The sequence below is a fragment of the Ochlerotatus camptorhynchus genome, unplaced genomic scaffold (genome assembly GCF_037179485.1).
Source record: "Ochlerotatus camptorhynchus isolate MF236.1 unplaced genomic scaffold, CSIRO-AGI_Acam_v1.1 ptg000046l, whole genome shotgun sequence".
Lineage (NCBI taxonomy): Eukaryota > Metazoa > Arthropoda > Insecta > Diptera > Culicidae > Ochlerotatus > Ochlerotatus camptorhynchus.
Window position 1 is genome coordinate 1 of NW_027040537.1, and position 25,022 is coordinate 25,022.

General features: G+C 40.3%; 2 protein-coding genes across 2 annotated transcripts; one reads left to right on the forward strand and one right to left on the reverse strand.

The window, feature by feature from the left end:
- Nucleotides 1–6,112: 6,112 nt before the first annotated feature.
- On the reverse strand, nucleotides 6,113–8,072 carry LOC135715463 (probable RNA-binding protein CG14230). Its single transcript, XM_065238737.1, has 2 exons — nucleotides 7,119–8,072; nucleotides 6,113–7,057 (listed from the first exon to the last, which is right to left on the reverse strand). The coding sequence occupies exons 1-2, from the start codon at nucleotides 8,023–8,025 to the stop codon at nucleotides 6,138–6,140; spliced, it is 1,827 nt and encodes a 608-aa protein (XP_065094809.1). The 5' UTR covers nucleotides 8,026–8,072; the 3' UTR covers nucleotides 6,113–6,137.
- A 10,545-nt stretch (nucleotides 8,073–18,617) lies between these two features.
- On the forward strand, nucleotides 18,618–20,347 carry LOC135715473 (carboxypeptidase Q-like). The gene is made up of 3 exons (XM_065238746.1): nucleotides 18,618–19,952; nucleotides 20,016–20,141; nucleotides 20,211–20,347. The coding sequence occupies exons 1-3, from the start codon at nucleotides 18,619–18,621 to the stop codon at nucleotides 20,344–20,346; spliced, it is 1,596 nt and encodes a 531-aa protein (XP_065094818.1). The 5' UTR covers nucleotide 18,618; the 3' UTR covers nucleotide 20,347.
- The last annotated feature ends 4,675 nt before the right edge of the window (nucleotides 20,348–25,022 follow it).

Here is a 25,022-nt window from a genome sequence, read left to right on the forward strand (position 1 = left end):
ACACTCTTTTGGTCCATGAGCTCTTCCACATTTGAAACAATTTGATCCATTTCTGCGTCCGGTTTGAAGACGCGTATTCCCACCGCGTGGGCGGGGGCTGAAACGATTGGATTCATTCCACCTGTATGGACCGAAACGACCCAAGAACGAAACATCCTTCCGTGAGTGCAGGGCATTGACTACCTTGTACTCTGACTTCCCTGTTTCACTTTCCACAGGATCGATAGAGCTCTTGTCGTTCTCCACTTTTTCCCTCGCTTCTTTTGCCTCAGACCTAATATAGTCTAAATGCTTACCGTACCTGTCATTGTCCCAGATGTGCGACATTTCGTAAAGCTTCTGAGAAATAACGGGAACTGACCGTCTCACCAGTGCCTGTACGAATTCTTCCTTACGCTGATCTTCTCAAAACTCACAGAACTTAGCCTGTAGTTCCAACCTCAACACCCAGTCGACGAAAGGTTCTGTAGCATTCATGTGTAACTCACGAAAGATCATGCGCTCCTTAGTAGTGTCACAAGTCTGATTAAAATATGTATTCAGTGCACTTACTGTTCCATCGTAAATGTCATTGTTTCGTTCAACTACAAGTTTCTCCTGCATCTCAATTATGTTCAGCAAGTTGTCACCAGCGAAAATTTTCATACCAGTCAATTTTGTAGCAGAATCGACGGCTGCTTTGCACGAGACGATGCGTTCAAATTGGTCACGGAATCGTACCCATTCTGCCTTACGTTTGTGGGTAGGTAGAGATCCGTCAAATGGCCATGATCCAGATAGCCACTCTGTTTTCATTCTCTTGCGATCGCCATCGTTTGACAAAACGCTTGCAGAAACACTTGGGCCTTTGCTTGCCGTAGATTTTTTTCCGCAAACCGATAGCTTCGCTTCGTTTGAACGGGATTCCTCATCCGAATCGCTAGAAGATGAAATATCCCTTTCGTGCCAGTAACCACTCATCCTTTCTACTTCTGGTTCAAATCGCCCCGTTTTTATTTTTCAGCACAAAAGTTAAAAATGTTTCCATGCATATTATTAGTCTTTTTTCTGCAAATGGCTGCCACGAGTAAACAGTAAACCATGTGTGACAGTCGCTGCGCAAGACTGAACTAACATCCGACGTACGTTCCCGCTGTCAATCTTCCCGTGTGAATGCAATGAGGTAGAGCAATATAGGTATGGATAATAATTATCACATGCTCGTCTATTTCCTTTGTCTTTCACTTCCTTTAGTTTTCGCGAGTGATGGAAACCGGAGTAAGAGAAATGACCCTCCGTTTTGTCATTAGACGTTTCACAATACAACGTACTCGTATCTACAATGGTGCATTGCAAATCAATTTTAACATCCACCATACCTTGCATGTAGTTAACATTACATCTCATTGCACATTTAGGAAACTTTTAACTATTCGTTGGCCTTGGACTTCTACCGACTCAACATTATTTTGTTTTTTCTTGTTTTGACCTTGGGCTTTCCCCGACTCAAATTTTTCAATCGTTGGCCATGGTCTTCTACCAACTCAACTCTCTGTATTCCCTTTATTTTGGTCTTGGGCCTACCCCGCCTCAAACTTGTTTACCTCATTGTCGCCATTTTACGTAGCAACATTGCAATGTCAACTTCCTTACCTTGATTGCTTTCCTATTTCTGATCTGATCACAACAAATAAAGATATTTTACACAAACACGACATCAGTTCATTATGGCAAGGATAGCCAATGTGATATCCGGTATTTTATAAGCTTATTACACAATTGATTATTAGCAACTTTCGTGGAGCAACACCCACCATTTATTCTCTCTCTTATCTCTTGTCGTACACGCTCATCACGACTACTCCAGTAATGAGTAAACATCCTCATCAGGGTGCCACAAAGAATGCGTTCAACAGCTCTAGCTGCAAGGCCGACGCTACTTCCAGAACCGGCTTCTGATGTACGAGTCAAATATGGGACAGAGATCGATTAGGATCACGGTGGGAATTTCACAAGGCTCCATCCTTGGTCCAACGCTCTAAAACGTGATTTAAAACGGCGATCTAACGCTGAAGCTACCCAAACGAGTTGTTGGATTTGCGGACGACGACGTCTTACGACTACTACGACTACTCGAAAAAAAATGCAACAAACAAAAATGATCACCAAAATTTCATTTTAAACTCTCAGGGAATAAATAAACACATATTAGTTATGAAGAGCTTTGAGTGGGTTGGTTTATTTCCTTTAAATTCCGTTATAATTGCTTATCTTTTGACAAATACGCGTATTTCGTCTACTACTTGCAGACTTCATCAGTGCCAAGTACTCAACACCACTTGGCACTGATGAAGTCTACAAGTAGTAGACGAAATACGCGTATCTGTCAAAAGATAAGCAATTATAACGGAATTTAAAGGAAATAAACCAACCCACTCAAAGCTCTTCATAAAGGGATTCCGTTAAGAGGTTCGACAAATTAAAAGTATTACATATTAGTTATGTTTTTTGCAAAGTTGGTTTATTCAACATCCTCTCCTAGGTTAAATGCCCGCACCTTGGACTTAACGCTACCCATCAAATCCTGTTCATCTTTCTTACACACTTTCATCCACTTTTTCTTCAAATCCTTGTCGTTTTTGAAAACCTTCCCTGTTTTCCGGAGTTTGCCCTTCATAATCACCCAGAATCTACACTCAAAATATAAATCACATATCCAATGTAAAATATCCATTAGAATTTCACATAACTTTCATGTGATCTCATAATTGGGATTCGCACCAGCAAATCACATGAACCTTATGTGTCCAATGAAGTTTATGTGATTTATCACGTAGAATTTATGTGATCATATGAATATTATGTGAATTTCAGATAAAAATCATCAATTTAGTTATTGGAAAAATATCATGTGCGTTCCCAATGGAAACTATATGAAAACTTTTATCAGTGTACATTTACATTTCTATTGCAAGGTAGCCGCAAAATACCCAATAATGAGTACAAAGTAAGCATTTTCGAGGGAGACTGGGACTACCCATTGAATGACTAAAAATATTACCCATTTATCAGTATTTGTTATTCAAAAATGAATACTTACTACTTGTTTTTGTAGTTGTAATTACTCATAAATGGGTAAAATTTTACCATTTAATGGGTAGTCCCAGTTTCCCTCGAAAATGCTTACTTTGTAGTCATTATTGGGTATTTTGCGGTTACCGTGTGGGCGAGGTTCTGGCGAGTTTCGCGGATTTGCCCTTCTTCGGCACAAAAACAACATCGTTGGCTTCGTACCACTCCATAAATATAAAGACACTTTAGAAGCATGGCTCATCCAAACATTAAGAATCGGATTAATTCTAAATCATATGTGTCTTCCAATGTGACTTCCAACATTGTCATGCTAATGATCAATATAAACCTAAGAATGAATCAATTGTATTATATACCTAGGAAAAATAAATCGAAACGTGATGTTCTCTTACGGAAATAAATATAATGAAGCCATACCAAAATGTATGGGAAATTGGTAATTATCGACATACATACATACATTTATTTGTTCAACATCACATTTAAGATAAGACATAATCAACAATAGTACGCCACCGGTTCGTATTCCTCTGTTGCTGATTTTCCGTTGCAATGCTGTTTTTACGGCTGGCTCGCAGGGCCTGACACCAACCCCCTAACCTTCCGGTGGACCAGGGTGCACAGTTGTGCTTAGAGTCCTTCACTGGCACTCGGACGTAGATCAGCCGCCCCTAACATGGGGAACAGACGCTGTTGTGAGCCGCTCTTCCTGGAGAACAGACGCTCAGGCTTCCCGAAGCAAACCCTCCCCCTCCCCCCCCCCCCCTTCCCTGTCAGCCTATGACCAAAGTTCCCACCGGGGTTGGTTACCCGATCTTCCCTAAGGTTGCTCACAGTTCCCGGCCGGTACCACGGGGAGGTAGGGATAGGAGTTGCTGGGAATAGGCTAGTGATCTCAATGGGATCTGTATTGCGCATTACCCAGCATTATCGACATGTCTCGCGCAACACGAGAAAAGGGCCTATCATTGTAGATCGATTCTCTTCATCATTTTTTTTCTGTCGCGAATAACCCCACTGCAAATGAATTTTTCATTGAGTGTTATTTCTGGCGCAAGCTATCATAATCTTCTGTCGAACTGTGCTGCGAGCTTAGCGAGAAATTCGCTTATGTAGCCGTGGTAAACCAAAGAGAAAGTCGGTGAAGAGAATCGATCAACAAGGATAGGCCCTTTTCAAATGTTACGCGAGATGTCATAAATTATTGTTGCTCCAAATTAATTAAAGAGTTAGTTTCAATCATCATTCATCTTGATTTTTGCTAAATTTTAGGCATATCTTATCGGTAGAAATTCTCAAAATTCATAAAAATAATTCTCGCGTAACATTTGAAAAGGGCCTATCCTTGTTGATCGATTCTCTTCACCGACTTTCTCTTTGGTTTACCACGGCTACATAAGCGAATTTCTCGCTAAGCTCGCAGCACAGTTCGACAGAAGATTATGATAGCTTGCGCCAGAAATAACACTCAATGAAAAATTCATTTGCAGTGGGGTTATTCGCGAAAGAAAAAAATGATGAAGAGAATCGATCTACAATGATAGGCCCTTTTCTCGTGTTGCGCGAGAATTCGACATCTGCATGAGGGCGTCAACGCGATGATCGATTCTTTTCGTCGATTTTCTCTTTTGTTAATAACTCGCTAGATTTAACGTTTTTTGGTGCGTTTGCTGGTGCTTTTGATTGCCAATACAACCTGTTACAAGTCTACATTGAACAAATTCTAGAAAATTGTTTCGCTTAGCTGTAGCAATGCAAGGAGAAAATCGATTAAGAGAATCGATCACGCCTTTATGCATGCACACTGATGTCGAATTAGTTGATCATCGATAACCACAAAAACTTGCCCAGCAAACGCCTAAATGTATGTATGTCCTCGATGATCAACTAAAACAACTCTCAATTTTGAGTTGACTTCATCGGCCGTGTTTGCGTCTTATGTTAATCCAAGACACAAACCTATTGCTCTGAACACGGCCAATTAAACCAACTCAAATTTGAATTTCGTCCACTCAAATTCGCAAAAACGGAGGTTACTCATAAGCGAGCCCCACACGTGCACGGTCAAGTACAACAACTCAGCGACTGAATTCAATTGAACCAGAGCATTTTCTTTCCATATGACATTTACTCTTATTTGAAAAAAAAACAAACTGCAGTTACTCATAGCTAATGTTCGTTTTGTAACCGTTGGGGAAATTAAACCGTTGGGATAAAATGAGCACCCTGTCGGGGTGGTATGAGCGACCTTGTAAACAACGGGTAGTAATATTCTGCTCCCTTGAGGCTTTATGAAGGGTCAACAATGAACAGTTTTAGCATAAACAGATTTTAAATCCTATGCAATTATTTTCTGTAGAATTTAAGAAGTACTGCCAAATAGGGCTATATTTTTTCAGTCTTGTGAATGACTGATTTTTTTACTAAGCAGCTGCTTCAAAACGTGATTTTACATGATACAGTCATATTTTGAAAGGAATAATGCAAAATTTAAGAATTTGAGTTGAAATATCAGTGGTGCTCATATTGCTCCGAATGGACTTAAGAAATATTTTGTTAAGAAATTTTTTAATGTTTATTATTAACTAGTAAAACATCGTTTCATATAAGAAACCAATATGACCATTTATAAAGCTGCTAAAGGAATATCGGCGATAAGTTATAAGAAACTACTGATAAATCTTATTTTCTGATTTAGAAATCTTATAAAAGTTTTGACATTTTGAGATAGTCTAACATTTTTCGTATTTTTGCTCTAGAGAAGTATTTTGTTCGACTTAAATGAAATAGATAGTTGAAGTAGGCTACAAGCATCAAGCCTGCAACAGATTTTTTGTAAAATATGTTCGATAAGTTGATTTTAAAGCGGGTGGTCACATTGCCCCATTGGCCATATTGTCCCACTTTCCCCGACAATCATGTTTATAGAAATAATCCATATACCATATAAACTTAGCCAGAGCGAACCCGCTGGCAATCTTGCTAACTGAGTCCGTGACATCTGTTCGGGAAGTTCTTTCAAATGAAACCAACCCACCAATTATCGTAGCACAAAACCAACGAATCTATTTTCGCTTACCTTTCATTAACTTCAGCCCACGCTTGGCTCTCATCTGGTTGACATTTTTCGTTTCGCGCATTCTGCGCTTTTTGAAAATCTTCCGAATATCCTTTGCTTGATCGCCCTTGCTGGCATTGGCTTCGGCCGCAGAGCTGGCAAATTCCAGGAAAAACTTCCTACCCTCTTCGAAGCGAGCATCATTCGGTAGGAAGAAGAAATTCTCCTTCCAAATGCCCTGCTTCGAAAGGTATCCACTCTTCTTTTTCTTCTTCTTGGTAGCTTCCTCTTCCGGTACAACTGCGGTGGTTTCGACTGCCTTTTCCGGTTTTTCATCCTCATCTTCACTAGCCGATGATTCGTACCTGAATCGAGCGTCGCTATACATTGGTTTGTCTAGAGGCTGCTCCTGATCGTTTTCCTCTTCAGCATTTTCAACCACCGCAGGTCCGAACGTGGAAAGCAAACTAAACCCTCCGGAGTTGGCTCCGATCGCATGGGACAAACCATCGGAAACCTTGAAAAACTTATCTTCCGTAACTTGGAACACCTCTTCCGGACGTTCGGCTCGTTTCGCCTCCAAAATTTCCTCTTCCGTAAGAATCTTCTCCTTCTTCACCGGAACTTCCTTCTTCGCCGAAGGATCGAACCGTTGCATTCCCTTCGCTCCAACGTTGTCCTTCTTGAACTGCTCTCGATCGTAAATGTCCCTTCCGGTCACCTTCGACAGAATCTCCATCTGCTTCTTGCGTTCTTGATTGTTCACGTTGACACCGCTTTTATCCATGGTGGCCTTTTCCCTTTCGTACAACATTCTCTTCTTCCGCCCTGCAGCCGTATCATCGGCAAGGAAACGCTCATCCAACTTAAAACGGGAATCGCCGTGGAACTGAGTTTGCATATCGAACAGTTGCTGACCCTTTTCCGCTGCAAGAAAGCTCATTTAAATCACATTCGAAAAATACAATTATTCCAGATAGATACTTACTGTTCTCCGCAAGTTGCTTCCTAACAGTAAAATTTGCCTTGAATCCATCTTCACCATCTTCATCTCCAAACAGCGATATCTTTGGCTTCTTTCCGGCCTGATCATCATCATCGTCATCAAATACAATTTTCTTCCGCTTAGCACCATCCCCTCCTCCGGCCAAAGCCGCCTGAATAGCCGACTTTTGCTGCTCGTAAGCGCTCTGAAGATTTGTCAATCCTTGCTTCCGCTTTTCGTCGGCCAATTTGGCCTTCTCATCCAACTCCTTGCCCGACTGCTGGTTACGATTTTTGCTCTTATCGATCACTTCCTTCACCTGCCCGGTGATGGACACAATCTTCAGCTTGCCATGTTCGATGTAGGTTTCCTGGTTCCACTTCCTCACCAGCTGATCTTCATCGTCGACCTGAGGTTTTTTAATCGCAACAGCCGACCGCCTCACCGGTGGTGGTGCTGGCGATTCATCTTCCGAGCTCGACTCAGAACTGGAACTTTCCACCTGCTTCGCAATCGTCGGTAGAACTGGTAGTGCCTCAGTGATCTTCTTAACCGGTTCGTGCTCCTGGGCCTTCTTGTACGGATTAAGCGCTTCGCTGTTCTGCTTGGCAGCTTCCGCTTCCTCTCGCTCCCGTTTCAATCGATCCAAAAACGATTCCTTCGCTTTCGATACATTCAAGTAGACACCTTTGTACTGCTCTTGCCGGAACTCGTTGATGCATTGCCACAGGGTACGATCATCCAGCTCGACGTTGACGAAGGCGAACGTGTCCACCGAACCGTTCAGTGCATTCGGTTTGCATTTGAGGTCGATCGCTTTCACCGAACCATAGTTGGAAAATTCCTGCTTCAGCTCTTGCTCACTGGTTCCCGCGGGAACGTTGCCCACGAAAAGGCGATGTATCGGCATTTTAGTTTAATTATGTTGAAACATACAAAAATTCGAAAAAAAAACTGCTCTAATTCCGATTCCGATATCAAAACGCGAGGCAGGTTTTATGTTTGGCTAGTTTTGTTTACACATGTGCTTCTGACGTTTCATCTTTTTTACACCACCAATTACACCGTCATCCGCAACGACACCCATCTACTACGACGCAAGGCAAGAATTGACACCACCCCAACCAACTCGCATAAATGTGAACCATTCCATGATTATCAAAAATGGTGAAAAATTGTTTATAATCCCTGCTAAACTTTAACTAAAATGATTATGGAACTTTACACGAACGTTTGTGGGATAAAGTTTTAAGGTGATTGCGTGTAGCGTCCTTTTTCGTGTTTCGCAATTTCACATGTACTACTTGTTGTTAGCAGCGGAGAAGCAAGCAATGTCTGGAATTTGAAGATATATAAATCTCGTAGATCTTGAGTTGTGTGCTCTTGAAATTGCGAGGTGTGATGGAAAAATGAACTCTACAAGGAAACAACGGTAACGTTCGGAGTTCAAACCCCTTAAAATATTCCAGAAGTCTTAATCTTAAACCACAACAAATTTTCTAAGGAATAAAACCTTAAAATTATCAAAATGCCAGTACATGTTGCAAAGAAAAAGTTTGAATATTTCAGGACATTATCATTATTTTTCTTAGTCTTAAGACAAATAAAATAAAAATATAAAATATGGCAAAATTCTGACCCTTAATATAAATCTGCAATGTTCGCCCATAATTTGTAAATTAATGAGTGCTCATTGAATAAGAAAGCTTTAAAATCCCTTTTCTAGGGCAATTTTGGAAGAAACACAGCTCTGCCAAAGATAAATACTAAGATGAAACTGTCGGAAGAAAAACTTTTAATTTTAGTGTCCTCTTTCACGGTCCCTTTCATCCAATGAATACCCCCAGTATGCAAGGTAATTTTGTGGTTTTGCTGCCCCCTCGGTACAGATGAAATTTTGCGCGCTTTTTTATCAAAACAATCACACCAAAATCAGAGATGTCCCATTTTTTTGATTATTCGATTAACAACTAATCGATTATTTTTTGTTCGCTGTGATGTCATTTTTCCACCAATGAGAGTGCAGCACATGTTTGAAACGATCTGTGATGATCCTCTGGAGAAGTTAATGCTTATATCGGCATGATATAACCGATAACAAATATTTTACTTTTCGGTTCGTTAATCGATTATTCGATCATTCGAATGAAAATCGGCCATCACTAGATGAATGTGAAACGTCATTTCAAATATAAGGACCGTACATAAATAATGATACAATTTGAAAGGGACCGGGACTAATCACAAATTACGTCCCCACGGTAACTGCAATAAACACGAGTGTTCACCGGTTGGCTCTGCGTAAATGGTGGGATGATTCTTAGTAGGATTTTGAGAAAATTGAAAAGAAATTCTGTGAAGAATTCCACGAAAAAATTTTCAAGAGTCTCTTAGACTTAGATGTCCAAGATACGGTAACTTTAATGCAGTAAAGAGAATATTTGTGCTCCATATTTCGAAGAGATTTTAGCATATTTTTTTCGGGAAAACACCAAAGCATTTTAGAGAATCATTCTAATAGAGTTTTGGCTAGAATTCCAAGTCAGATGTAGGAAGTATTCCAATGTAGTTGTTAGAAGAGGTCCAGGTGAATTAAGGAGAGTTCAGAATTTTATTTTTTGAGGTTTTCTGAGGAGAATTCCATGACGATTGTAAAAAGAGTTTGTCCAAAGATGTCCATTTCAAATGAATATTCCAAAAAAAATCTGATAAGAATTATTTGAGAGTTCTGATGATGACTGGAATACTGGAGCAGTAAGAAGAGGGAGGGGAGCATTAACTCCCCTCTCATCAGATCCATGAGGCAAATATAAAATTGTCTTGTTATACAAAATGTGGGTAACTTTTACACTTTTTCAGTTGCACAGAATGGGAATCGATTTTAGCTAGTTTTGCTATAACGAATATGAATTTATCTCAATACCCCTAAACAACCCAATTGTAGATATTTTTAATTGAAAATTTTACTATTCAGTTCATTATAACAAGCACCCTATGGAATGATTTGAGCCGAAGGTAAATCAATTATGAACTTCTGTGCATCTGAGTGTCTTAAAGTATTAAAAACATTAACAAATTTTAATTTAAAGTTTCGACCGACTTCTCCGGAAGTCAACATGTTCCAGATATTAAATCCAACTACTCCAGGAAGTGTCATCCGACTTCTGCAGATTTGTTTTTTCAAATGTCTCCGATTTTTCTGACTTTCTTCTAGAGTTTCATCTAAATACCTCCGAAAGTTTCTTCTGATTTTCTTTTGAAAGATTGAAGTTTTTGTTTAACTTTTTCCGAAAGATTCCTCCAACTTCTTCTGAAAGATTATTTTCTATATTCCCCTAAAATAAACTTAAGGCCCCTCCTGGAAATTTATTCTAGTTTTCTTGAATGTTTACCTCAAATTTCTTCCCCGGAAACGTCTACCGACTTCTTCTGGAGGTTTCTTTTCCTGAAAGTTTCTTACGAACTGGCAGCGGATATTTCTTCCGTCTTGGATATCGGGAGTCTGTGTAACATACCACGGAAGTTTTTTCTAACTGCTTTGAAAGCTCTTTTCCAACCTCTCCAAAAAAAATTCCATCACCCATCCGAAATTTCATTAAATTTTTCCATCGAATTTGGAGAAATTAGTGGGCACTGTGGGCTGCGCCACTATTCCAAGGATATTGAATTCCAAAAGACCAATTGCAAGGCAATTAAAAAAACACAAATCCATGTGAATTCTGAAGAGAGTTCCAAGGGAATTCTGAGAAGAATAACAAAGGAATCGATTTATGGAATTCAGAGAAGAGCTGTAAAGAAAATTTCAAAGGAATCCCATAAAGATTTTTAAACAGATCTTAGAGGAATTCTGAATTGAACTATTGGAAAGGAAATGATGTTTCGGAAATGATGTTAAAGGAAATTCATGAGCACATTTCAAAATAATTCGGTAAAGATAGGGGAAATGCTAGGGGAAATGGCTCTTATGTTGGCCTATGGATCTAAGATTGGGCCCATCGCTAAAAATCTGCTATTGATCAATTTTATCTAGATGAGCGCGTCATTGGGACGGTTGGGACTAACAACAATCAATTCGAAACTAACGATTTTAAATTGGCTCACTACTTGACTAGCCTATTGGTCCCAAGCAAATGATTAACGTATCCCATTCTAGTCGAAATTCTAGTACTACACTATTTTGTTTTGATTTGCTATGAAAGTTTGACAGATAAAATGAAGGGTTCATGGATTTTACTATGTTTCGAGGGGTGCATCGATTAGCTTGGAACCGAAGATAGTACTAGAGCTGAGCCAAAAAGTTGAACTCGTTTCTTCGGGACCTTCTGGTCTTAGAGTTATCTCTATGGTACTAACGGATATTTTTAGTCGCTATTGAAAATTCAGTCGATTGCTGTACCCAACAAACAATTGCCTATTGAAGAAACGACTTCTTGACGATTTTATTCCACTTCATGCTTAATAATACTTGTACTATTTTTAATAACAACTTCTGTTCAGGCTTTGTTCACACAAATCTGGAGAATTTATTCAACCACAACATCGAAATATTTGGTGTTGAAATAAGGTATGTCGAGAAGCTTTTATTCGACTTACAAAAGTTGTAACAGAGCTTATTCGATCAAATTTTTGATTATTCAGCGTTTATTAGACCATCTGTACTTTCCTTAAACAGTGATGGTATAAACATAGAGGTAACTCTAAGACCACTGGGTCCCGAAGAAAATCATTATTATTTTTGGCTCACTCAGTACCAGAACAACGGTCCCAAGCAGTCCCAAGCTATTTCACTCACCCCTGCATGTTCTGCATGAATCCACACACCCCTGATGTTATCTGTCAAACTTTCATAGCGAATCAAAACAAACATAGTGTAGTAATAGAATTTCAACTAGAATAGGGTACGTTAATCGTTTGCTTGGGACCAATAGGCTACTAAAGTGGTGAGCCAATTTAAAATCGTTAGTTTCGTATTGATTGTTGGTATAAAGGTGTATATAGACGCTTGATTCTCATGTGAAATAATGTTTAATTATTACATCATTATACATTTATTAAACGATTATTCAACTACGGGATAATTAATCCGAAAATAAGAACGGCACGAGCAGGGTGTTTTCGTTAGTGATTTTTTGCTGTGTCTTTATTTCTGTCGAATTTATTACATACATACATACATACATACATACACACACATGTCGTTAAATGGGATTCGAACCATGACCTTCCGATCACCAGCCGCTTGCCTTGCCATCTGAGCTATCCTAGAATACATCATATGAGCAGCTAAATGAGCAATAAAAGCTTGAATCTATCAGTCTATCAGCATTTCCAGCCGTAGCTTTAGCTAATTCAAGGAGATGTGAGAATTATTAATTCATTCATAGTTGTTTAACATTAGACCAACGTTACCTCTCCATCTATCTAATTTCGATGGAAAGGATGTTATTCTTTTCAATAGATCTATGAATTGGTTGTCGTGAGTGATACGATTTATGATTACGATTTAAATTAATTAGGAGTAGAACATAAATAAAAAAAGGGTTGAGGCTGGGATTGAACTCGCGACCTTCTACTTGGAAAGCGGAAACGGTAACCACTATGCTACCAATTTCGTTTTGTTGTTAGCCTGAATCACTGTTGTGGAATAATGAATAAATACGCCGTTTGTAAAGCATTTATAAAGCATGCAATTAAAACATGGACGCATAGTGGAATAAGAGCTATTATGCTGACTGTATTCACCTTTATTCAGCAATATTGTTAAGCAATGCAATGGAATCTAGTAATGGAGCTAGAAAACAATTATTAGACGTATTATAAAGCATGTTATTAAATCAATTGAAACAGTCGGATTAAAGCGTCAATGTATGTGTAAATTACACTTATTCAGTATGTTATTAGATCAAACTTCTGGTGTTGAATCAGGAAGACAGTCATCGTTTGTATAGATTTTAATAAGTATATTAATCAAATCAGAGCAATCAGCGAAATAAAGGCGCATCATCGATCTCAATGAGGTTTTCTGAGCACATAATTTGACAACCCGTTTTATTCAGCATTGTACACTGTTATAGAGCATTTCTTCAATCTATATGCTTATTTGTGACTCTGAATTGTTTTTGGGCAGTGATGTGGAATAATGAATCTAATACGTCGTTTATAAAGCATTTACAAAGCATTCAACTAAAACATGGACGCATAGTGGTATAAGAGCTATTTTGCTGACTGTATTCACCTTTATACAGCAATATTGTAAAGCAATGCAATGAAATCTAATAATGGAGCTAGAAAACATTTATAAGACGTCTAATAAAGCATTTTATTAAGGCAATTGATCATTTTGTCAAGCTTCTGCATTCATGTTCCATCAGATGTCACTGTTGTTGTTTGCGGTGACATCTTTTGGAAACTAGACACAATCTGTTTTCGTATAATTGTTCACAGAGGACACTGCAGTGCAAAACATGTCTGGTACCTCTATATATGCATTTAGATTATTATTCGAAGTCCCTCCTTTTTTACACATTCTGCACACAAAATAGCTCACCCCTCACAGAATTTCCTGCCGAATTTTTTGTATGGGGCGGAGCATAAAGTATATTTTGCGCAGAATATGTAAAAAAGGAGAAACTTCAAATGTTAAAGCAAATGCATATATAGAGGTACCAGAGATGTTTTGTAGTGTCAGGTACTCTATTTTGTAATCTGTGAAAGGGAAATCACAAATCGAGTGTCATCAATATACATGGCATATTGAGAGATTGAGCTCGTGAAAGAGAATTTTCTCTCTCAAATTTGAATTTTTTGGCTCTTTGGGGACTGGTAGTAAAGCAGGTAAAATTGTATGGGGAAAAATCATTTTTAATTAATTGTAGCTTGTTTAACAATAATTTCCGGGAAAAAACTGAAAGACAAAGTCCCTGATTAATTTCTTTAGGTTGTCGTTCACTTTTTTTCACCTGAATATGCGCCGAAAGCGAATTATTCCTACTTCTCTCAATTTCTATATGGGGATTTTTATCACTTCCTACCAGCGGAACAGCGCCATCTCTGTGGAAAATGGTCGAACAAAATGATTAATTGAAAACAGTCGAATTAAAGCGACAATGTATGTGAAAATTACACTTATTCAGTTTGTTATTAGATCAAACTTCTGGTTCTGAATCAGGAAGACAGTCAACGTTTATAAAGCTTTTAATAAGTTAATTAATCATATCAGAGCAAACGGCGGAATAAAGGCGCATCTATCGATCTCAATGAGCTTTTTTCAGCACATAATTCGACATCTTGTTTTATTCAGCATTGTACACTGTTATACAGCATTTATTCAATGTGTATGCTTATTTGTGACTGTGAATTGTTTGTTGGGTATTTAGGTATAGGCCCAAATTAGAGGCATTTAGGCCGACATTACATCCATTTCCCCTATCTATGTGAATTTTCAAGATAATTAAAACATGGGCAAATTTTGTTGTATTTGTAATATCTTATTTTACTTAGTGATGCTTTCGACTCAATGGATCAATTAAAATGCTGAGATTTTAAGAGAACAGAACCGGTGGAAACTAATGATTTTAAATTGGCTCACACTGGACTAGCCTATCGGTCAAATGGCGTTCAGCCTGTTAGCATCTGGCCTAATGCATCATCTTAGAAAAAATGGACGAGATAATTTAGGCTATTCTTAAGGCCCACGCACATTAGATCCGGATCGGACGCGTTGCGGCAAAGTGACAGCTAAATCTATTGTCTAACTGTCAAATTTACGTCAACGCAACGCAAACGGATCTAATGTGGGTGGCCCTTTAGAGAGCAGGGCAAGACGGTAATCGATCTAAATTTTCGAGCAAATATCTATATAGGAAAAATAAATGTAATGTCGGCCTAAATGCCCCTAATTAGGGCCCATACATAAATTCAGCAATCGAGTAAATTTTTAATAGCGACCAGCAGTGTTTGGAAAATATCAAAAAATCAAATCTCACCAACGCCCAAGATCACGTTTGATTTTCGTAGACAAAAATCAACAAGCAAACAACTGCGGTTGATTTTGTAAGCTGTGATATCGCAGCTCGAAATATCAAACTAACAAAACTCATCAACTGCTAATCTCACCAAACTGTGGTGAGATTGAGTTTAATGATTTTTGCTTTACACCCAAAGGCAACCGAAACTTCCATAACGGCTTGCAGCAGTCCCTTCGCGTCTGCCATCAGTGAAGATTAAAAAAAGATAGCAAACGATGCTTTCTCTTTCTAAGAAAACGATGTGCAATGAATTCAATTTTGTGTCGAGTCAACTCTCAGCTTGATTTTTGCACGTTGTGAATAGTCTCGCAATATCAAAGGAGCTTGTAAAATCAATATCAAGCATGATATTTTGTTCTAGATAAAATTGATAAATAGCTGATTTTTAGTGATGAGCCCAATCTTAGATCCAGAGGCCAAAATTATACCCCGTTCACATTACAGCGTATATCACGTGATATACGCTGTCTTGCAATGAGCACTCATACATCTAGTTTTCACTGGGAATCCTATGTATGAGTGCCTATATTACGTGATATAGGCTGTAATGTGAACGGGGTATTGAGCCATTTCCCTTATATAAAAGTAGAAGGGTCTGTGCCTAGGGGCACGAACGGAAGCTTGACGTAGGACCGCTAGTGGACGGGATAGATGTGAAGAGCATTTAGTTCTTTTAATTGATCAATTGTCTATTATCTCAACTCTTTCCGTTTTTGAATTGTAGGCGTACCAAATTTGTAGTATTTTTTTTTCAAAGAGAAAGTTGATTAAGAGAATCAATCAAAATCTTCCAAGTTTGGTTACAAGATTACAACTCTGGAGAGCATTTTGTGTGGTCGTTGGGGGCTTGTGGTTCTGAATATGGACAAACAAGCACAGATAAATTCTATTCTAACTTTTTACTGATGTAAGCTTGATGGCCCTGAAAAGGGCCGTTTTATTGAAGAAGACATCCATGGCCACTTACGCTTGGCTGTTTAGTGTAGGTGACAGCATCACGGACCTCATTTTCCAGGAACACCTTCAGCACACCTCGTAGATCAAACCGGAGATACGTTTGACACCACCACGGCGAGCCGGACAACCGAAGGCGGTTATCTCGAAGATCTTTTCGATGACTCTTGGCGCCTCCTTTACCAGACCTGTTCCTTCTTTGCCACAATTGTTGCTTGTTAGGTGTAAAAGAGTTGCTGTTCACCATACAGCAGCGCTCTTTTATATCTTTTCAGGTTAAAGCAGAATGATGTGCAACCAAGTAGTGGTATAAAAGCTACAAAGACTCCTCCCATTATGACTAGTTTGCTATCAAGTAGCGACACTGCCTCTTTTCCTTTTGCGTACACGGCAAATGAGAACGACCCAAATTTGAGTTTAGTTCACTCATAATCGCCAAAAGTGCAGGAACTCAGCGATGAGTAAATTTGTCTCATGGTTTCCTGTGCAAAACCTAAAAAATCTGCCAGAAGATGAGAAAATTTGATGAAAATTTTATTCAGTCTCGGAGTAGTATCAATACACTGAGTGAATCAAATCTTTATTTTCCTCAAATTCGGGAATTTTTCCCTGGAAAATCCTGGAAAAATCTGAGAAAACATGAGGCAAGATTTAATAATCGCAGATTTCCTGCACTTTATTTCTTATTTCTGAGATAACTAAACTCAAATTTGGGTCGATCTCATTCGCCGTGATATCACCTTGAAAGATATCAGTGCCGGTGGTTGGCCTGGGTCCAATCTCAGTCGGCTCCACCGGCATGTTCTAAGGCATAACATCTCTGATCACGCCTTCCTTCGGGAAGTAAAACCGTTGGTCCCCGGTTGAGTTGATGGGTCGATTGGTAGGGTCCAGGTGTGGGAGCTGCCTCCCTGGCGTCGGTAGCATTGGAGCTCAGTACGGAAAACAAATCTCGCGTCACTTTTCAATAGGTCCTATCTACATTGATCGATTCTCTTCATCGACACTCTCTTTCGTAAATAACTCGGTTTTACAAATGTTTCCTGCCGTCTTCGTCGAATTAGATGCTAGATTGTTGCTTCTTCCATCGAAAATATCCGGCCGTGGCGATTCAAAGTTGATCAAGGTTGATCAAAATAATTTATACCCCTGCTTCCAGTTTGATTACATGCGCATTTTGTGTGGTCGTTGGTTCTGAATATGGACAAACAGGCAGACGACTTCTATTCCTACTATTTACTGTAATAAGCTGGTAGCCCTGAAAAGAGCCGTTTTCTTGCCAAAGTTGGTGATGATTTAACCTTCGAAACCAAACAGAGTGCGTCTCTGTCACTTCAAAACGTAGATGACATCCATGGCCGCTTACGCTTCACGTGTTTAGTGTAGGTGACAGCATCACGGATCTCATTTTTCAGGAACACCTTCAGCACACCTCGTAGATCAGACCGGAGATACGTCAGACACCACCACGGCGAGCCAGACGCCGGATGGTGGTTATCTCGAAGAATTTGCGTTTGGTTCTGAATATGGCGATGAGTGTGCAAAATATTACGCATTTCCATCCTCCCTATTCGCACGCGCCCGAGGATCGGAGGCGAATGCCACTTCGACTTGTTTCGTCTACGTACTACTCTCTGACGACTGTGCTGGGGAAGCACCATATGCATGTAGGTAATTGGTGGATTTGTTAGTTAATTCGACGCTTTTGGACAATGCTGGACATTAACCAGTTTTTCAATAGTTTATTGTTGTAAATCAACATTCGGAAGCATTGTTATGCGTACCCATATTTCTGATCGATTGGTGATAAAATTATTGAAATTGGACCAGGGGCAGCTGAGTTATTAATGTTCAAAATCTTTCTTAATTTGTTACATGTTCCATTTTCGGTTTTCACAAAGTGTACCCCCATATAGAAATCAAAGACGTAGTCCTACGTCAAAATTGAATTTCTGTCTGTCTGTTTGACCTTTATAGACTCGGAAACTACTGAACCGATCGGCGTGAAAATTTGCAGGAATTTTCGAACCCCGGAAAAGGTTCTTATGATGTTTTGAGATCCCTCCCATATAAATGAAACAGAAAAATATAGCATGCTTTTTTAAATCGGCGCATAAACTCAAGCTAATATTGGCTGTTTCTTTGGTAACGCAACGCGCTGAAAACGACGCAGAAATCGTCGCCATAGGAATTTGTATGGCGATGGTTTCTGCGTCGTTTTTGGCGTGTTTTGTTACCAAAGAAACAGATAATATTGAATCCCGAGCAAGGCCGAACGCACTTAGCTTAGCTAGTTTCATATAAAAATACGATTTAATTCCACATTGGGCCACCCTAGCATACAACTCGTCGATCGAGAATTCGTATTCCAGCTTTATATCGTTCTACATAGGTATGTGGTCCCCACAGCGAAAGCGCCAACTGACCGATAAGACCGTACACTCGCGCACATGTGTTGGAAAGTATAGAGATGCTCGCGTTGGGTTACTCGTTTTGCTGTAGTACTTTCGGCGGTGGTAAGAATGGAAGAAGGGCAATCTCAACGGGAGGCGCATTATTGCTATCGGTCACCCGCTGTCGGACAATCCAGAAGGGGTTACGCGATCAGTCGTGCATTAGCCAAAGCCATGAGAACATCACGCTCTAAGTTTGTTCTGCTGCTCGGTGGAAGTATCCTACTACTGGCACTGCAAGTTTTAGGCGGAGTGCTGGACAATCGGGTCGATCAGTACGCGTTGAGTGTGAATAGCAATGATGGAGGATCGTGTAATTTGCCGGACAGTTTGATACAGGAGATCAAAGGTTATCAACCGATTGTGAACAAGATCATTAGCAGGATCGTGAGTGGGGAGTTTGCCGGGCAGACATGGCAGAGTTTGGCTGATCTGGTGGACACTTTTGGAGCTCGACCTGCTGGGTCGGATCAGCTGGAGAAGGCGATCGATTATGTGCTGGAGCATATGAAGCAGGATGGTTTGGAGAATGTGCACACGGAGAATGCCACGGTGCCACACTGGGTGCGAGGGTATGAAAGTGCGCAGTTGGTGGAGCCGTTCAAGAAGAATTTGCCCCTGCTAGGACTGGGAGGAACGGTAGGCACACCGAGGGGTGGGATCATTGCCGATGTGATCGCTGTGGAGTCATTCAAAGAGTTTGAGCAGCTCACACCCGATCAAGTGAAAGGGAAGATCGTGGTCTTTGTTCCACAGTGGGAGGGCTACGGAAAAACGGTGGTCTACCGAAGCAGAGGAGCATCGGTGGCATCCAAGAAGGGAGCGGTGGCCAGCTTGATCCGATCGGTTACACCCTTCTCGATTGGTTCGCCACATACAGGCTGGCAGAACTACGAAGATGGTGTGAAGAAAATTCCAACGGCTTGCATCACTGTGGAAGACGCGGAAATGATTTTGAGGAAGTATCGACGGGGTGACAAAATGACAGTACATTTGGAAATGGAGGATCGCAACTTCGATCCATTTGTGTCGCGCAACACGATCGCCGAGCTGCAGGGTACAACATATACGGACACATCCGTGGTGGTCGTGTCGGGTCATCTGGACAGCTGGGATGTGGGTGTAGGTGCCATGGACGATGGTGGTGGTGCACTGATTTCGTGGAAAGCTCTGACTTATCTGAAAGCGCTGGGATTGAGAGCGAAGCGAACGATTCGGGCTATTCTATGGACCGGCGAGGAAGAAGGTCTGTGGGGTGGCAAAGCCTACAAGGAAAGTCATCAGGAAAACGAACAGAAAGAGTTCAATTTCTTCTTTGAATCTGACATTGGAACATTCGAGCCGAGGGGTTTAGATTTCACCGGGAATAAAGACGCCGAATGTATATTCCGAGAAGTTGTCAAGTAAGTAATTGGCTTAAATTTAGCTGATCGTGGTTTTAATTGGTCGTTCGCTCTACAACAAAGGCTAATGTCGTTGGCGAATGCTACTGAGTTCGGAACGCCTGCCGATGGGGGTCCTGATATAACGCACTGGACGAGCCGTGGTTTTCCGGGAGCATCGCTGCTAAATAAAAATGAAAAGTATTTCTGGTAGATAAACTTGCTCTGGTTTGACTTATGTTCCTAAAAACATTAACGTTGTACATTTTTGCATTTCAGGTTCCACCATTCGGCCGGGGACAGTATGGCCGTTCAGGATCCAAAAAGCATGGATAAATGTGCAGCTATCTGGGCAGCTGCAGCGTACGTGGTTGCCGATCTAAGTGTGTCTATGCCGAAAGATATTGTTGGTTAAATGTTTGAGAACAAATAAAATTCAACTAATTTGAAAATTAAAATTATGGCATAAATAAATTAAATTAGACAGTCGGCGAGAAAAAATGTGTTAGTAGAAGTGGAGAAATTCAAAGAGAGAGATAAGGTGCCACTAAAAAAATATTCAAATCGCAGTATTTTATAAAATTATTCCTTAAAATAGCAAAACAAATTATTAGGACCCGGGCTACATGCATTCTCCAAGTTCAACGTCCTCCACGTGAATCCTCCCGTCAGACAGTATGGCTGGATATCTATGATCAGACAAATCAGATCAGATCAAACACATCAATCAAGTATTGAATAATTTCGGGATGTACTGAATCACTTCAAAAATGTTCGGAATCACTTCGGTATGTCCTGAACGACGTTACAAAAATTTGGAATCACTTTGTAAAGTACTGAATCACATAAAAAAAATCGTGGAATCACTTTGGTATGTAGTGAATTACTTTGGCAAGTACTGAATCGCTACAGATAAGTTTGGAACCATTTTGGAAAGCACTTCGGGATGTACTGAATTACACAACAAAAGTGTGAAATCATTTTGAAAAGTTCTGGATCACATCAGAAAAGGTCAGCATCACTTTGGAAAGTATTGAACCATTTAAGAAATGTTTGGAATCACTGAAGAGAACTCCATGGACATTGTGAACGGGTTGGAAAATGATAAAGAAGTTCTGGGAGCATTGCCTGAGGAGAACGCAAATAGAATTCTGAAGAGAATTCCAACCGAATTGTAGGGAGAGGTCCAAGGCAATACAAACAATCAAGGTGACTACAAATAGGTGTTCATGATTCAGCCATGTTGGGACAGCGACCGAGTTTGTTTACAATTTGCTCTAAAACAGCACTTTTCCCTCCCCCGCGACCTCCTCGCCTATATAGTGACAAAGCTGTATCACCATTTATATACCCACCATGCATACAATAATCGCAAGGGGTAGAAAGGTAATACCCGAAACAATCTGGACACATTAAAAACCCAGCCAATAAGGCATTTTTGAGTAATTTTGTTTTCAAAATTTCACTGAATTAAGCTAAGAGTGTATAGAATCCAAGGGGTAGGTCACTCCGCACATCAATCTTGGGTCAACATTTTTACCAGTGTGCCTCAAGTGTACCGCAGGTGTGCCGATTGTTCCGGCAGCGCCGATCATGGAGCAAGCTGTGTTTTTTTTTTTTTTTTGTAAAATACGAATAGTATGGTCCATATTTTTCCTGACCAGCAAGAAGATCGACTTCTGGAAGCAGATCGAGAAGGACGGTGAGGAGGGCATTCCGTCGGTGAAGCTGTTGGTTCAAGATAAAAACGACAAAGACAAGGCCAATTTTGAAAAGCTGCTGAAGGCAATCAAGAACTCCAAGGATGGCAAAACGTTGGGCGTCTTCTCCAAAGACAACTTCCAGGGTGAATTCTGTGAATCGTGGTGAGCCTTCGTCAAGGACAAGAGCTTCGACACGGTGGACATCAGCATCCCAATCGGGTACATCATGTACTCCAACGTATTCAACAAGTATATCAAGGATCACATCATAGAGATAATCGATGCTTATATGAAACATGCTAAACTGTCGGAGGGTGTCGAGCAGGCTCTGACGGACAAAAGGTATGTCTCCGGTGTGGATACAAACTTGTTGGATATGTGCCCCCTACGAGTATCCAAGCTGAGACGTTCGGTTGGAGTTCCGGGAAATTTCGAGTAAGTTGTAAGTTAATTAGGTTGAGTTTTTTTTTTTTTATTTTATGTTACAAAAATCGAAAACCATTTAGTCCATCTCGTAAAAGATGCCACATAACCGAAAACAAAACTACTTCTTTTACTTAATGCTAATTTCAACAGAAATCTTACTTCACAGTTGGTCACAGTTGTTACCCTTCACCGCCATTAAAGCATATCCATCGTTGCCCCAGTAGTTGGACCATGAGTTGTTGTTTAGCCAGTAATCTTCTCCTTTGAGTTTTCCGTATCCAACCGCCACCAAATTGTTCTTGCATTCCAGTTCGTAGTACACTCCATTTGCGTAGTAGGTGAAAGACTTGTGACCGGCATCGATAGCAATCGACAGCCCAACATTCATTTTGAATTTAAATGTGAACCGAGAAGTGAATTGCTGGTCTGAGTATAGTATAGTATATTCAATTAGAGTATGTTTCTGAAATATACAGTCAAATAGCACGTAATGTTGTGAACAACTTCAATGACAGCTGTCCAGCAGTGCTCCCATTTTATTTATTGAACAATCCAATGCATACGAGATTGTGCCGGTGGATGTGCCCGAACTGTGCCGAATCTACTTTCGGCACACTGTGCTGAGTGAATTACCCCTTGATAGAATCACAGTAGGCATTGGTTTTTAGGATAAGTTCATTTGTTTACATCATGGCTTCACCGGAGCAAGCACGCATCGCGATTCGATCCTGCACTCTCGAAACAAAAATCCCGGTCTATCCGCTCCTGGCAGTTTTCTATCAAATTCCTGGTCAGGAATTGTATACCTCGGTTGACCGAAAGAGTGCTCCGGAAGAATGTAAAATCAAAACGAAGTCGAAATTTCCCAAAAACTTCCTTGTCTGGCAAGCAATCTGCAGTTGTGGACTGAAAAGCCTAACTTTCGATACTTCTGGGACTGGAATTTGGCTGCCAAACAGGTGGGAACAGGGCTCGTGAAAAAGATGATGGACCGTGTACGCAGAAAACTTCGAGCAATGGCCTATGGTAAGAAGGAAGACTTAAACAAAGGTATAATACCTACTAATGTATAGCTGTTCCATTGAACCATGAAAAATAAAAAGCATTTTTGAACCCCAACAAGATGTTCGTGCCCGGAAAAGGTTCAACCTTTAATTCTGAAAATAATTCCAAAGTAATTCTCAGAAGAACTCAAATGGTACTCAGAAACGAATAAGGGAAGGAAAGGGAATGTTGAAAATAATTCTAGAGAAGATCTGAGGATAATTCCTACAGAATTTTTAGAGAAAATTTAGGAAGTGCTTAGGGGAACATCGAAAATTACAGTAATTCTAAAGAGTATTCCATGATAATTCTGAGCACAGCTCCAAGATAATTCTTAGGTAGATTATGGACCTCTTAAGTTCTGAGAATTATTTCAAAAAAATTTACAATTCAAAGAAAACTGGTGCGTGATATAAAAAAAAAATCAAATTTTTAATCTGGGAGTGGGTTTTTGTCAAAGACTCTCAAACAATCAAGTGGATACTTTCTGCAGGTACACAACCTAGATACTTTGCATGGATGTCAATCCACTTAGCACCCGTATGGTGTACCTAAATCAATAAGAAAATTCAAATCTTTCAAGATTGTAGTCACAGAACAGAAGTGGAACTTAGGATCAGAAAGTGGCGAACACTATGATAGTGTTGTGTTAGTGCGTATAAAAGCCCGTGTAGAACGCTGCCTCAACGCATCGCTTGTTGAGCAGAAAAACGTACCACTTTTTGATTCACCGATTTGTTTGCACTTCACCTTCTGTTCTGTGTTATAGTGGTAACAGGAGTCAGACCAAAAGACTGCTCTTATAGAGAATAATATAGATAGGGGAAACAGTCCTATTGTTGCGGTACGTTAGAAGCGTTAGAAGCCTATTGCTGTGTAAAGAGGTCTCCATAGAGCTTGTTGACGTTTAATCGGCGCACACTACTGCACCATTTAAATCGAACGAGTGCGAGCAAGAGGGAAACAGATTAGTGGGAAAACAAACCGTTCATTCATCCATGTGTGCTATCAAGAAATCAAAGAAATCAGTTTGACCGCCCACGGTTGCTGCTCTGTTATTACCAGATCAGCTGCAATTACACAGAGAACCAACAGATGATGTTTGGGACTAACATTCATCCTCAATGTGTAAGAACTGGAGATCTAATATTTAGCAATACCAGCGCCGACCGTGTCCGAATGCAGGTCAACTAGGGAATGGGAAGGAATGTGTTGACGTGGTACTCGCTGTGAAGGAAACCGAGAAATCCTCTGCGCTTCCATGAGAAATCACCGGGATGTTGGATGTGGGGAAAGGTTGCACGCACACGCAGGGATCGTTTTTTGGTAGAGCGATTATAATGCACAAACACACACACACACACACACACACACACACACACACACACACACACACACACACACACACACACACACACACACACACACACACACACACACACACACACACACACGCGCGCGCGCACTCATCCAATTTCTATTTTTAGATCAGGACCCACACTGTGGTAAGTGATGCGATCGGTGTTAAAGAAGAATTTGTTTTCATTAAAATCTAGTGGGTATAGAATAAGGCAAAGTGAAAAATTGCAAGAAAGGAGACGGGCCTGGGATTGAACTCCCGACCTTCTGCTCAGTAAGCAGAAACGGTAACCACTGAGCTACCGAGCCTCGTCACCGTTCATTCATCCATGTGTGCTAGATAGAGAAAGACTATTAAACGTCAAAAAGGTCTATACACAACAATAGGCTCCTAACGCTTCTAACGTATCGCAACAATAGGATTGTTTCTCCTACTATCGATCCTAGAGATAAGCGGATGCGAAGTAAAATGTAGCCAAACGATCTGTCAGTTAGTGTAGCCAAACGAGTATGACGTCATCATGGTGTTGTTTACGAGGGAAGTATTGTAGTATTATGA

What these genes read in the sequence shown, in the direction of transcription:
- LOC135715473 (XM_065238746.1), top strand. Translation starts at nt 18,619, where the DNA reads ATGGAAGAAGGGCAATCTCAACGGGAGGCGCATTATTGCTATCGGTCA. An exon ending in ATATTCCGAGAAGTTGTCAA is followed by an intron (nt 19,953 to 20,015) that starts GTAAGTAATTGG and finishes TCTACAACAAAG; the next exon opens with GCTAATGTCGTTGGCGAATG. An exon ending in AAAAATGAAAAGTATTTCTG is followed by an intron (nt 20,142 to 20,210) that starts GTAGATAAACTT and finishes TTTGCATTTCAG; the next exon opens with GTTCCACCATTCGGCCGGGG.
- LOC135715463 (XM_065238737.1), bottom strand. Translation starts at nt 8,025, where the DNA reads ATGCCGATACATCGCCTTTTCGTGGGCAACGTTCCCGCGGGAACCAGT. An exon ending in GAAGCAACTTGCGGAGAACA is followed by an intron (nt 7,058 to 7,118) that starts GTAAGTATCTAT and finishes GCTTTCTTGCAG; the next exon opens with CGGAAAAGGGTCAGCAACTG.